Source organism: Pelecanus crispus, chromosome 6 (assembly GCF_030463565.1).
Source record: "Pelecanus crispus isolate bPelCri1 chromosome 6, bPelCri1.pri, whole genome shotgun sequence".
NCBI classification, from domain to species: Eukaryota; Metazoa; Chordata; class Aves; order Pelecaniformes; family Pelecanidae; genus Pelecanus; species Pelecanus crispus.
Window position 1 is genome coordinate 32,346,545 of NC_134648.1, and position 13,947 is coordinate 32,360,491.

General features: G+C 43.3%; 1 protein-coding gene across 1 annotated transcript in view; it reads right to left on the reverse strand.

Moving 5' to 3' along the window:
• The window catches only part of PLA2G4F (phospholipase A2 group IVF), a 28,047-nt gene extending 16,189 nt beyond the window's left edge, over positions 1-11,858 (reverse strand). The window contains exons 1-4 of the mRNA XM_075712370.1: positions 11,748-11,858; positions 7,615-7,687; positions 5,292-5,428; positions 3,855-3,983 (exon numbers count right to left, since the gene is read on the reverse strand). Of these exons, the coding sequence (XP_075568485.1) occupies positions 3,855-3,983; positions 5,292-5,428; positions 7,615-7,687; positions 11,748-11,858 (450 nt within the window). The remainder of the gene's footprint in view (positions 1-3,854; positions 3,984-5,291; positions 5,429-7,614; positions 7,688-11,747) is intronic.
• Between the last annotated feature and the right edge of the window lie 2,089 nt (positions 11,859-13,947).

The window sequence follows — 13,947 nt, forward strand, 5'->3', positions numbered from 1 at the left end:
TGAAAATAAAATTTGGACACAGATGACCCTTGATCTTGAATACAATTATGATAAGTTTTCCCAAGAGATTAAGCTTTCTTCCTGTTACAAACTATAGTAACTGGTTTTGTTGCTTTTACAAAAGCTCCAGTTAAATTTTGGAAGGTTTAAATTTATGCCTTTTGTTGTTGTTGTTCTTTAAGAATTCCTCTCCTCCCAGGCATATCTTATATAACCAGACACACCTATGTTTGAGGAGAAAAGTGCACACAAGTGAGAGCTGTCTCTCAGATCCATTATTCTGCTAATGAGAAATAACCCACCCTCTTCTGGCTCAAGTAGCACTGCAGCACCATATCTGCAAACAGTTTCTACATGAGGCTTTGTGCTTCCTTTCATTTCTTATTTCAGCAGATTGCACTCTTAGCTCATTGCTGTCTTTGTCTTGCACAGACTTTGATCCAGTCATCTTTTTCCCTGCCCTAAGCTTACAGTAAATGCGTGATACCAGACCTAAACGCAGCTTTTAAAATCATAGAATCGTAGAAACATTTAGGTTGGAAAAGACCTTTAAGATCATCCAGTCCAACCATTAACCTACACTACCAAGTCCACACTAAACCAAGCAAGGGTAGACTAGACTAAACCGTGTCCCAAAGTGCCACATCTACCTGTTTTTTGAACACTTCCAGGGATGGGGACTCCCCCACCTCTCTGGGCAGTCTGTTCCAATGCTTGACCACCCTTTCCATGAAGAAATTTTTCCTAATATCCAACATCCACAGCCTTTCCATCATCTACCAGGCGGGTCAGCAGGTCATAGAAGGAGATCAGGTTGGTCAAGCAGGACCTGCCTTTCATGAACCTATGTTGGCTGGGCCTGATCCCCTGGTTGACCTGCACTTGCCTGTTGAGTGCACTCAAGATGAACCTCTCCATAATCTTTCCTGGCACCGAGGGTCAGGCTGACAGGCCTGTAGTTCCCCGGGTCCTCCTTCCGGCCCTTCTTGTAGATGGGCGTCACATTGGCAAGCCTCCAGTCATCAGGGACCTCCCCTGTTAACCAGGACTGCTGATAGATGATGGCAAGTGGCTTGGCAAGCTCCTCTGCCAGCTCCCTCAGTACTCTCGGGTGGATCCCATCTGGCCCCATAGACTTGTGAGCATCCAGGTGGCATAGCAGGTCGATAACTGCTTCTTCCTGGACTATGAGGGCTCCATTGTGGTCCCCATCCCTATCCTCTAGCTCAGGGGCCTGAGTACCCTGGGGATGACCAGTCTGGCTGTTAAACACAGAGGCAAAGAAGGCGTTAAGTACCTCAGCCTTTTCCTTGTCCTCAGTGACAATGTTCCCCCCCACATCCAGCAAGGGATGGAGATCCTCCTTGGCTCTCCTTTTATTGCTGATGTACTTATAAAAGCATTTTTTATTATCTTCTACAGCATTGGCCAGATTAACTTCTTGCTGGGCTTTTGCTTTTCTAATTTCCTCCCTGCAGGACCTAACAAGATCCCTGGACTCCTCCTGAGTTGTCTGCCCCTTCTTCCAAAGGCGGTAGACTCTCCTTTTTTCCCCCGAGTCCCCGCAAAAGCTCCCTATTCAGCCAGGCCGGTCATTTTCCCCGCCGGTTCGTCTTACAGCACATGGGGACAGCCTGCTCCTGCGCCCTTAAGACTTCCTTCTTGAAGAAGGCCCAGCCTTCCTGGACCCCTTTGCCTTTCAGGACTGCCTCCCAAGGGACTTTCCCAACCAGCGTCCTGAAGAGGCCAAAGTCTGCCCTCCGGAAGTCCATGGTAACAGTTTTGCTGCCCCTCCTCTTTATTTACATCGCCCAGAATCAAGAACTCTATCATATCGTGGTTGCTAAGCCCAAGATGGCCTCCCACCATGACATCTCCCACAAGCCCTTCTCTGTTAGTAAACAGCAGGTCAAGCGAGGCACCTCCCCTGGTAGGCTCGCTTACCAGCTTCATCAGAAAGTTACCCTCCACACACTCTAGGAATTTTTGAGACTGTTGCCTCTCTGCTGTGTTGTATTTCCAGCAGATGTCCGGCAAGTTGAAGTCCCCCACGAGAACAAGGGCTAGCGATTGCAAGACTTCTGCCAGCCGCTTATAGAATGCCTCATCTACCTCTGCATCCTGGTTGGGTGGTCTATAGCAGACTCCCAACAGGACATTCGCCTTGCTCGCCTTCCCCCTCATCCTTACCCATAAGCATTCTACCTTGTCATCACCACTGTCAAGCTCTATACAGTCAAAACACTCCCTAACATACAGAGCCACCCCACTGCCTCTCCTTCCCTGCCTATCCCTTCTGAAGAGCTTATAGCGCCCCAGTGCAGCACTCCAGTCATGAGAGTCGTCCCACCATGCTTCTGTGATGGCGACTATGTCATAGCCATCCTGCTGCACAAGGGCTTCCAGCTCCTCCTGTTTGTTGCCCATGCTACGTGCATTGGTGTAGCTGCACTTGAGCTGGGCTATCGATTTCGCCCCCAACGTTGCCATGCCGCCCCTGGGCTCCTCACTAGCAGGCCCGTTTATATCCCCTTCCCCCTTCAAACCTAGTTTAAAGCCCTCTCAATGAGTCCTGCCAACTCATGGGCGAGAACCCTTTTCCCCTTTGCAGACAGCCGATCTCCATTAGCCGCCAGCAGGCCCAGTGCTGTGTAAACCTCCCCGTGATCGAAAAACCCAGAATTCCACCAATGGCACCAGCCTCTGAGCCACCTGTTAATCAGGTGAGTTTTCCCATTCCTTTCAGCACTCTTAACTGCCACTGACGGGATTGAGGAAAACACTACCTGCGCTCCCGATCCTGCGACTAATCGCCCCAGTGCCCTGAAGTCCCTCTTCATTGCTTTAGGACTTCTATGTGTAATCTCATCACTGCCCATCTGTACAACCAGCAATGGGTAATAATAAAAATAACCGAGTAGAAGCCAGTTTGGGTAATTCTCTTTACTGAAATGAGGTTTCCAGTTCCGTAACTACTGATCAAGATGGCTTAAGCACTCAGCAAACAGGACAGAGTTAGTGGGAACAATGGAGTTACTAAGCCTCTTTCCATGATCACAAATCATTTAGAGTGCCTGTGACACTGCCCAACACCTCCTGGCTAACTGCATACCAGTTAGTCTGCTTCTGACCACACCAACAGCACTGAAGCCCCATTTCTCAAGAAAACACATCATTAGCTCACCTTTAATACAGACCTATTGTAGCAATGTGTTTGAGGCAGTTACAAAAAAGATCAGACTGGTGATATAGCTTTAGCTATGTAAACCAAGCTCTCTTGTTGTAAGTCCATAAACAGGTGCACAGGGACCAAGAGCAGCTCATATGCACCAAGGTCACCCACATGAAGCAGAGGTTAAATGTAACTGAACATATCTCAGGTAAAATAAGCTTTTCTTAGGCTTTTGACTTAAATACAGAGGTAACCTTTGCAGCAATAAAATTCTTCACTGCAAACTGATGATGATCAACTAAAGACAGTCTGCAGTCCCCAAAATGACTGCTGACTGCAAATACCATTCATTTTAAGCCCAGTTTACGCCCCTCTAGTCTCCTGAAAAAATCAATTCCCTTTAAAGGTGTTTTAACATCTTCTGAAAGACAGCAGTCATCCCAAGTTCCATTTAGCATGGCAACCCAAAGACTGTGGAACACACACACACACACAAAATCACTAGAGATTTTAGAAACATCTCAGATGACAGTAAAAGCATATATGCTGTTACTACCTGCTGACGTATTTTGCCCTTCTGGCTTCTACAACACAGACAGATCAACCAGCACATACTGCTGGATTTCTATAATGATGAGCTGCAGCTATTCACAGTTGACCTGGATAGAAACCAGGGACTAACCTCAGGGTTCAACTTGAAAGTGCGCAGCAGGGGCTGACCTGGCTTCATGCCCCCTACATCGAAGACGATAGAAGTGAGCTCATCACTGACAAGGACATCCTTATCATAGAGTGTCAATTCCAGAATGTTCTAAAACCAAACAGAAACAAACAGCCTCAGATGAAAAGACAGAAACACTTCCACAAACCCGAGTAGCTGGATACAATAGACATTTTATGCATTAATCAATACTCTTCCCCTTTCCCACTCCTGAAGAGAATTCACTATTTCCAGCAGGACTTAAAGCATAGTTAAGCAAAAAGCTTCCAGTTGACAGTGTGAGCTAAAGGTTTTCTGAGCTTCCCAACTATAGAAAAGCCCCAGCTGAATACACCTGGCAGTACTCTCCACCAGCTTCAGGCACAGATTTGCCTGAGGAAGCAACAGCAATTTCCACGTGATTCAGTCCAGGATGTTATAGGGACTTATCACTTCCTGCTCAGCCCTGTCTCAGAGCAGGTACATCCAGCAGAAACTAATTGAAACAGACACAATGAGTGCACATGGCACCCAAAAAGTGGCCTTGCAGCAACTTGTTTTCAAGGAGACAAGACTGAACTTAGAATTGTGCTGGCATGACTGAGGCCTCATGAGCCTTCAGGGGAAGAAAAAGCTCACATGCTCTAAAGCTTAGTTTGCAATTTTCTTACCTTTAATTCAACTACCATTCCACCTTTGTCACCAACCATTATGGAAAGGTACTCCAGTAAGGGGGATAGTTGCTTGTTAATAATCACCTTATCCCAAAGCCTAGGATGTTATTCAAAGCAATAGTGGCATACTAAACCTAATCTTTTAAAGTACAATTTCCTTCCCTCTACCATTAGTGTCTACTTTGAGAATGAATGCTGATAATCTGAAGATTTTGTTCAATACTCTATTAGGTCCTGCTCAGACAGCAGACAGATGTACTGTCTCTACGAGTCCGAGTTTTGCTTTTCTCGATCATAGGAACTGATGGCAAAACTCAACTGAATGAACTAAGTGGCAAAGTGATTTGAAATTTAGTTCCCATTATCCTCACTCAGCCACTTGGCTGTGTAAGGCAACAGCTACTCTGTGAAAGTAGAAGCAATCCTCAAACAGAAACTTACTTTATCAAGGAATTTCCTTGAACTCTACCAGGTAGTACCGTAACTTCCCTTTCTTGAGTTGCATCACAAGGACATTTATGGAAAATTCTAGCTGCAATTTACACAAGATTGCAGTTACAAACTGCTGTGGTTATTGCTGGACATGCATAGTACAGCTTTTTGTACCACTGAAGAAGATTGACACCTTACAAGTAATACTGGTTTTGAGGGTAATAAAGATCCCTTGGTTTTGCATGAAGTATCAAAAGTAAGCCGGTATACAAATGCAGGTAGCCCAACCAGCTCCACAAAGTGCACTCCTTACCTTGACAGCACTATGGATTCGATACTGGAAAGTTTCATTCCATTCTGGGTTATCAGAATTGTCAACAACCTGAGTTTGGGAGACTATGGGAGATGCAGTGGGCAGCTTTAGTTCCACGTAGCAGTCTGCCTTGGACACTACAGCAGAGAGTGTAGAGACAGACATCAGAACAACTTTAATCAAACATACCCTTTCCCACATCAGAACAACTTTACTCAAACATACCCTTTCCCATGAGCTACTCATTTTCTAGATCTCACTGCACCACAGAAACGTGCAAATTGAAGGCTGGACTTGTAAAGCAAAAGCCTTTAATGAAGTACACATCTTTAAACAGCAGCGAAATTAACTTTAGTTACCTATATTTCTTTTTCTGGTTCATCTAAACTATAAAGCCCTTAATAAGAGAGACTACTATTCAAGATGAGGAGGAGCAACTTTTCAAAAAAAGATTACTGCTGATACTGGGCCCATTGCCTCTTGCCCTATCACTGGACACCACTGAAAGAATCTGGCTCCATCTTCTTAACGCCCTCCTTTCAGGTACTTGTGTACATCCATAAGATCTCCTTGAGCCTTCTCTTCTGCAGGCTAAGCAGTCCGAGGTCTCTCAGCCCTTCCCCATATGAGAGATGCTCCAGTCTGTTTACAGTCTTAGCAGCCCTTCACTAGACTCTCTTCAGTAGCTCCAACATCTCTTGTAGTGGAGAGCCCAGAACCAGACACAGCACTCCAGATGCAGCCTCACCAGTGCTGAGTTCGAGGAGAAGGATCACCTCGCTCGTCCTGTTGGCAATACTCCTCCTAACGCACCCCAGGATACCATTAGCCTTCCTGGCAGCAAAGGCACATTGCTGGGTTACGGCCAGCCTTGCTGTCCACCAGGACTCCCAGGTCCTTTTCTGCAAAGCTGTTTTCCAGCCTATTGGCACCCAGCATACACTGGTGCACAGGGTTGTTCCTCCCCAGATGCAGGACTTCCACTTCTTTTTGTTGAACTGCATGAGGTTTCTGTCAGCCCACATTTCCAGCCTGTCGAGGTCCCTCTGGACAGCAGCGTGACCCTTTGGTGTACCAGTCACTCCTCCCAATTTTGTAACATTGGCAGACTTGCTGACGGTACACTCTGCCCTGTCATCCAGATCATTAATGAAGACATTGAACAATATGGGGCCCAGAATTGATCTCTAGGTTACACTGCTAGTTCCTGGTTTCCAACTAGACTTTGTACCACTGATCACCACCGTCTGAGCTCTGCCATTCAGCCAGTTTTCAATCCAACTCCCTGTCCACCCATCCAGCCCACACTTCATCAGCTTCACTGTGAGAATCTTATGGGAGACAGTGTCAAAAGCCTTACTAAAGGTCCAAGTAGACAATATCCACACACTGCTATACCCTCACCTATTTTGGCCAGGAGCTGAGCTTTCTGTTTCCATTCCCTGAAAATAACCAATTGTCTCAGAGTCCTTCCTTCTTCCAGTTAAGGGCCCTTTAACTATGCAAGTATGGGAACCATTCTTCACTCCAGCTGACCAGAAAGGCCATACAAAGAACTTCACAATGTGATTCTCGCCCTCAGTCTTTCAGGAGGGTTTTCTATTCCCCAGACAGTCATTTAGCATTTCAGTAGTTTGATATTGGATGCCAGATATAAACTTAAGGCAGGCAGACTACCTTACTGTATTAAATCTGACAGAATTAAATCTCAAATGAGTTTTAAAGATCCAAATGCCCCAAACAGCCCTGAGAGCTTTACTCAATACAGATGCATAAGAGGAAGGGAATACATACCATACTATAAAAAACAGGAACAGGTGAAAAGCAGTTTGGCTTGGAATCAGTCAACCACCTACCTCCTTTAAAAAGTTTCAACGACATCAACAAAATAGCAGACACATGAAAGAAAGCACTACTACAACTGGGAAAAACAAACATTTGGAAGCTAGAATTGAAGAGTGCTACTTCTAGGTGCAAGAAAGACTGTTCAGCAGCAGCAAGGGCAAAACTTGCCATGACCAGAAGCCTGAATCCAGGCAAAGGAACATAGAATGGGCCACAGTAGGACACATAAAGGAGCAGGGAAGTAAAAGGTTACCAGGACTTTTCTAATCTTGTTCTGCAAAGTAGCAGGGTTAATCTGCAGCTTGGCCTCACATCAAGCCTTTAAAATACATATAATGCTTTGCAAGAGAAGCCTTTGTTAAGGCATAAAGGCAATACACTATGTGTAGGTAAGAAGTTCCCATAACGATGCTACCTGTGTTACAGGTATGCACTGTACAAACCATCTGTTTTCATAATACCTTGACTAAATACTTACACAGATCTGTACCCTTGATGTTTCTGGCTCGGAGGACTTTTACTGTTAGGTTGTAGTAAGGGTGCTTCTCCCACTGAAAAGAGAGGAACAAGGTCAGCATATAACAACTGCAATGCCTGTTCTATAACCACACTAGTATCGGTCCAGAGAAATGGATCAGACCAGTCAGCCCAAAATAAACTATTAATGAGTCAATTTGGGAACATACACAGTGCTTTCAGTGTTCCGGAGGAAGACTAAAGGAGTCTAGAAGGAAACTCAATCCCCTTTAAGCACAGCAACAAGTCCCCACAGAATTCAGAAAGTAAGTCTCTTATTTAGGGTTTCCTCTAATTAGAGATCAATTTTGAATTGCTTCATTAGTTCATTCCTGCTGAAGGATAAACAGATACTAAAGCTGCTCAAATAATTTTAATCATGACTTGGCTAGTTTAAGACTACTTGTCAAGGGCACATGCATGCTTGAGTAATAGCAGACACGGCAAGAATCTTAACAGCATGGTCTAAAGACATAGACAGCATATGCTGTTTACAATGAGGAAAAAAAACCCACTTTCTTGTAGGAACACATACTTCACAGCAGTTTGAGCAAGAAAAGACAAAACATTAAATTCCTACTCATTTGGGACTGTTACTGGTATCAGCACTCCAGACATGCATGCCACTGTACCAGCATAGATCAAAATGTAATCCTTGCTCTTGAAAGCTTCTGGGAGGCTATTTTTGGAAAGTAGTATTAGTATCCAAATGCCCAGATGAGAAGAGGAAAGAAAAGCCTGACTGAACCCTAGGAAGATCATGAAGGAGAAGGGGGGAAGGGTAGGGAAAACAAGAGAAAACAGCTTGAAGGGATTTAGTGCAGAGACTGGACAGAAGCAATTGCGTAAGGCTCATGAAGAGAATGGGATTCTGCCTCATTTCTATCAGTTATGACACAATCCTGGCCAGCTAAGAACGTTTTCTATTCTTAAATCCCATTTCAAAATGGTTTTCACAAGTGGTCACTACTTCATGTTCATCATTTTCTACATGGTTGGCTTGAGGCCAGAGTTTAATTTCAGGTATGCTAAGTATTCATCTACAAGTGAATTCAACAGGATCTTCGCTTACAACAAAATGCTGCAGAGTGCCAGATACTATATAAAAACGTAGGCCCTAGATATCACTAACTAGGATCTCAAGAAAACCAATGAACCCTGAACTATCAAATTCTTCTTGAATGTTCCTTATCTCATAAATGGAACTGTACTATGTTAAGCAGTCACATACTTGTGGAATTTTCCTTATTTCTTATAACTTTAAGATACTTGCCAGCTTTTGCAGAACAGGGTTTGAACACCACAATAAAACTTACATAGTATACTGAACATCTTTGTACTAAGTGAGTGCCATCCACCCTGACCAACAAGTGAAGGGTAAAAATTACACACATAGTCTAAGATATCTCACATGTAGGTGCCAAATTAAATTTGTGCAAATAAACTCCAATTATACTATTATTACTCTTAAAGGGCTCTTATTTGCAGCATCAACATGTTGAAGATACTCCTTCCCTCATTTGTTTCTGGGAACAAGACCTGCTTTCACATCTAATTTCACCATGAGCTCTATCCTTCAAATGCTAGTTTTTCTTCCTTTTTAAATCTTTCCTAATCGTGTCTATTTTGTTCAATCACTGACACTAGTTCCTCAGGCAAAGCCTGACCTGCTTTATACCTTGTCAAGTTGGGGAATGGACTACAGAGAGAAATTCAGGATTGCGTAGGTTATTCTCATTGACTTACTAAAGGTGCTGCAACTCTTCAGGTTGTTGAGAAATGAAGCTACATGATCACACCCCCACCGCTGTCAAAGCAATCTTCACTCATGTAGCCTGACTATTGCCTGGAATCCAGACACAGAGGAATTCAGCAGAGGAAGCACAGAACACCCTGAAGATAGCATATCCCTCTTTTACTGCACACCATCTGTCAACGTCCTTTCCAAAGGTCTCTAACAACCATTGATCTGCACTCAGTCATTATATAGCTGAGGATAAATTATGACATGGGTGTGGAAAATGTAAGGGCATATAATGCAACAGACATTTCACTGTGCACCCAAGCCTGTGCTATCAATTATGCCAGAACCTTCCCAAGTGCCTTTTCTACTTATCTTTTAGCCAAGGCACAGCAAGCATGTTAGAAAGTGAGCTTGCAGAGTAATGAAGCATGAGAGTATCAGATATGGTCTATCTGAACACATCAGGGAAAAGTCAGACAAGAAGTCTGTATGGGAAATGAAGGACAAATAATGATAGTTCTGCTTATACCAGGATATGTGACAATGTACCAGTGTACGTGACAGATGCAAACAACAAATTTCTAGTTTGCAGTTTAATGATTTTTCAGAATCATCCTTTTTCCAGAGCTCAGGAAAGTGCATCTGAAGCAAAAAAATTTGAAATCCTTAAATGAGGGTACAAGACTGAATTCTCAAACACTCAACCCGCTAACAACTGTCTGTATCTTTTAAACTGAAGGTGCTGATGCAGCAGCAAGCAACTGCAGACAGGTTAATCCAGCTACAGGACCCAGTAGTCTTTACTCTCATATAGCCCAGAACACCTGCCTTTGTACCATAAGTGCTGGGATCCACTTCACATCTCTCGGTGGATGTGGAGGACTTGCAATAAACATGCCAGTTTCATTACAGAAATGGTGTCAATAGCAAATAAAAAATGTAACTTCTAAGCCATATTTTCTTTTTTACCAGGCAAATCAGGCGATCAAAGAAATGTCCAATTTACCAAGGGAGCACTTTCCCCGCGTCTTGTTCCTGCTCCCAGGTAAACACTGCTGCCCATAATCCTCCTTATTTCAGCCACAGTGCCACAAGTTTGCTTTTAAACCCAAAAGCAAACTCCCAGCTTTCCTAGGCACCCCTTTCATTTTCCCTCCTCCTCCAGAAATGTGCACTCACAGTCACAAAAAGAGACTTCAGACCCAGCCCTAAGAACCATGGTCTTCTGGAGGGCAAGTTTTATAATCAGCCTGGTGATATCAGTAGTGCAAGCAGCTCACTACCACAACAGCAGTGGCAAACACTGAGCTCGCTCTCAGTTTATGTTGATTGTCTTTAGATGTGTGAAACTAAGACTAAACTTTGAAAGTTAAAGATATCTGATCATATTGAATTCGCCTACAAAGCCAAAAGGGTGATCTGCTGCCCCTCTCCTTGCTCAATTGCTATTAACTAGTCCATACAAAACTCCCCTTACCAGCCAGCAAAACTTCACTAAGTAGTGTCTAATTTTTTTATTTATTTATATAGTAAGCACATGAGGGGTAACATCACATCCAGTGGCTTACTGGTTAGTGAAAATCATGGCAGGCTAACACTAGTCTCTTCCACCCTGACTTCCCAAGTACTAAACAACAACGTAAAAAAAAGTCAAGATAATTTTTATCACACAGCAAGCAGGAGCGCAGAGAGGCATATAGGCAGCAAGCCATCTTGTGACATTTAACAGTCATTTCAATTTTAAGCTGTTTAGGGGAGAGACAGGTAATCAGATGATGTATCACACCTCCTATGCAAAGGCTTCTTTACAGTTTAGTGCAATTCAAAATTGAGGTCAGACCATCTTATGCAATGGAATGATTATAAACCATTTAAAGGACAAACACATTGAAACCACTCTATCTAATGTGGTTGCACTGCCTTATGAACAGGGGGTGAAGTAATCTTTAGGTTATTAAGCCTTGTGAGATAAGGCAGAGAGCAGAAAAGAAAGGGAATGGTAATCAAGGATATTTTGCAAGAAAACATACAAGCACCATTTTGTCTCTACTGATGAGAAGCCCAGTATGCTGGAGTTTCCCACCAAAAGTACTTGGCATCAGCTCAGTTCTGTACCCCAAAACCTAAGAAAAGAGAGACCTGCTCATTGCCTCACACAGACCCCGACTTTAGTAAAAACCTGGAATCTATATTAGCATTGTTATCCAAAATTTTCCCCTAATGATAAACTTTTTGATCAATTCCTGCAGAAGCACAGGACTGGTTTTCCACGCAGACAGTAACAGGAAGTCACTGCCGAACACATCAGCTAAAGAATGCCATCGCAAAGACAGCACCACAATTTGTCTTACCCGCCAGTGATAAGACCCAGTCTCTTTCCTCTCCTTTCTTTGGAAAAGCACGGCTGCCAGAAAAGGCAGCACTCTGGGCGGAAATGGGCCCCGCAGCACCTCATAGAACATGGAAAAAACGTCCCGTCGCCTCTGCGGAAAACCTGACAGGGAAACGCAGAAAACCGAGTCCCTGGACGCCTGGCTGCGACGGGCCGCTGGCTACAGGATCCGTCTGAAGTTTTGCGCAGGACTGGGCTGCACTCCAGCTGCGAGAAGCGGAGGTGTGGCCTGCGCTTGCCAAACAATCCAGTGCAAAACCTCGCTGGCAGGTTCTTCAAATACTGGTAAAAAACACGCTGGCAGGTTCTTCAAATACTGGTAAAAAACACGGTAAGGGCAGCAAAGCAGCACCGACGAGGGAAGCCCTGACTAGGAGGAAGCGCCGCTCCATCACTGTACCAACCTCAAAATGCGCAGTACGGATTTTCTTTCAGAGTTCCAGCAACCTAGTCTAGGACTTTGGCCATTTCAAACCCTTTCAGAGTTTCAGCATACGCTAAGAGTATTTTTAAATAGGAAGAAATTCCCATCTTACAAGCCTGAAGCACAGCCGAATTTGTGATTGTAGCTGTTCAGAGAAGTTTCAAGGAGGTCTGAGTGGAGACACCACAATTTGAGCTGCACTAGGATGTCTCAGAGAACATTAATTTACCACATCTAACCTCTCACTATGTGAGTGGCCTGCACAAGTCCCCTCTTTATTCTCATTTCCATGTAGCATAGCCTTGATTCTTCCACCAAAGGTGCTTGAAAAATTGTGCAACAGATACAGCAGATTTTTTGAGTCTAAAAAATAGTTTAGTGAAGGAAATTGTTTACTGGAAGTGATTAGTTAGTTAACAACTGCTGGCAGTTGGCTTTTCTGCAGCTTTTTCCTGAAGAGCTTAAACTGAAACAGCAGACCCAAAACCAAACTTAAGTGTTTCAACAATTAGAAAGCGGCAGAGAATGTATGAAAGCCAGTAATGCAGCATGTCACCAGCTCCATACAAACATGAGAATGTGACACATTCTCATCGAGGTCCCATTCATTAATCATTTCCTGTCATTAGTGTCACTCACTAGATGAGAATTTAAGAAAATTAATAAAAACATAGGCACCGACATTTACAACACAAACAAGTTGGTACAAGTTAGTGAGGTCACAGACTTACAGTCAAGGCATAGGGAAAAAGCAAGCATAATACCATTGCAAAACAGCCAGCAACTGCTGTAAAGCTCTCACGTGGTACTAAATGGTATGGTGAAGATAGACACTGGGCTGAAAAGGCAGTTTCTTTGCATTTCTACATACCACTGCATCGAAGGTGTGGAGTGTCATATCAGGTTTTATTTATCTTAGAAAAATTACAGAACAGTAAGTGTGATTCATTTGTATTTAATCTAATATATCTCATGACCATAAATTACAGGAAAATTGAGGCTGCCTCACACAGTAAGATAACATGGAGGAATCACAAATATTCTCAACAGTTTATTACAGGCAGTATATAAAACCTGTATTTTATCTTGTGAGTGTCCAGTTGCATTTAAAATCAGGCTTACCTCTCTTCTCCTGAAGTTCTGTCCTCTTCCAATGAAATCTCAGCACAAGGATCTCATGTTTATAGAATTTCTCTTGAATTTTTCTCTCAAGAAAAACTGAAAGCTCTTTAGAACATATGCTTAAGAATTGTTTCATAATCAACAGATCATCCATTAGCAAACAGTGTTTGTGTGCAGTTTTAGCTATCTACAGACACTGTTGACAGCCAACTCAATATCCAAAGAGAAGCTACTTGCTTTTGTCATTTCCTAGCAGATTAAGAAAACAAGCAAGCAAAATAGCATCAACATGAAGCAACAAAGATGGCCTCATACCTGGTAACTTCACCTCTGCTTGGATTAGCATCCCCATAGTGATTAAAGTAAATGTATATCTACATTTCATTCAGTAATTTTTTTGTCAGGAAGTATGAACAAATGACACCATCACCAACTATACTATATAGTATTTAAAATGTGCATAGATAGTGCACCTTTGACCCCTTTTGCTCCCATTAGCAGCACTGAGAGGAGAGCTGAGATGCAATAACTTGCAGCTGCAAAATTGCAAGAGATTAATATTCCAAAGGATACTATCAAGGTTCCAGTTTGGGGTTTTTTTTTGGTGGGTTGG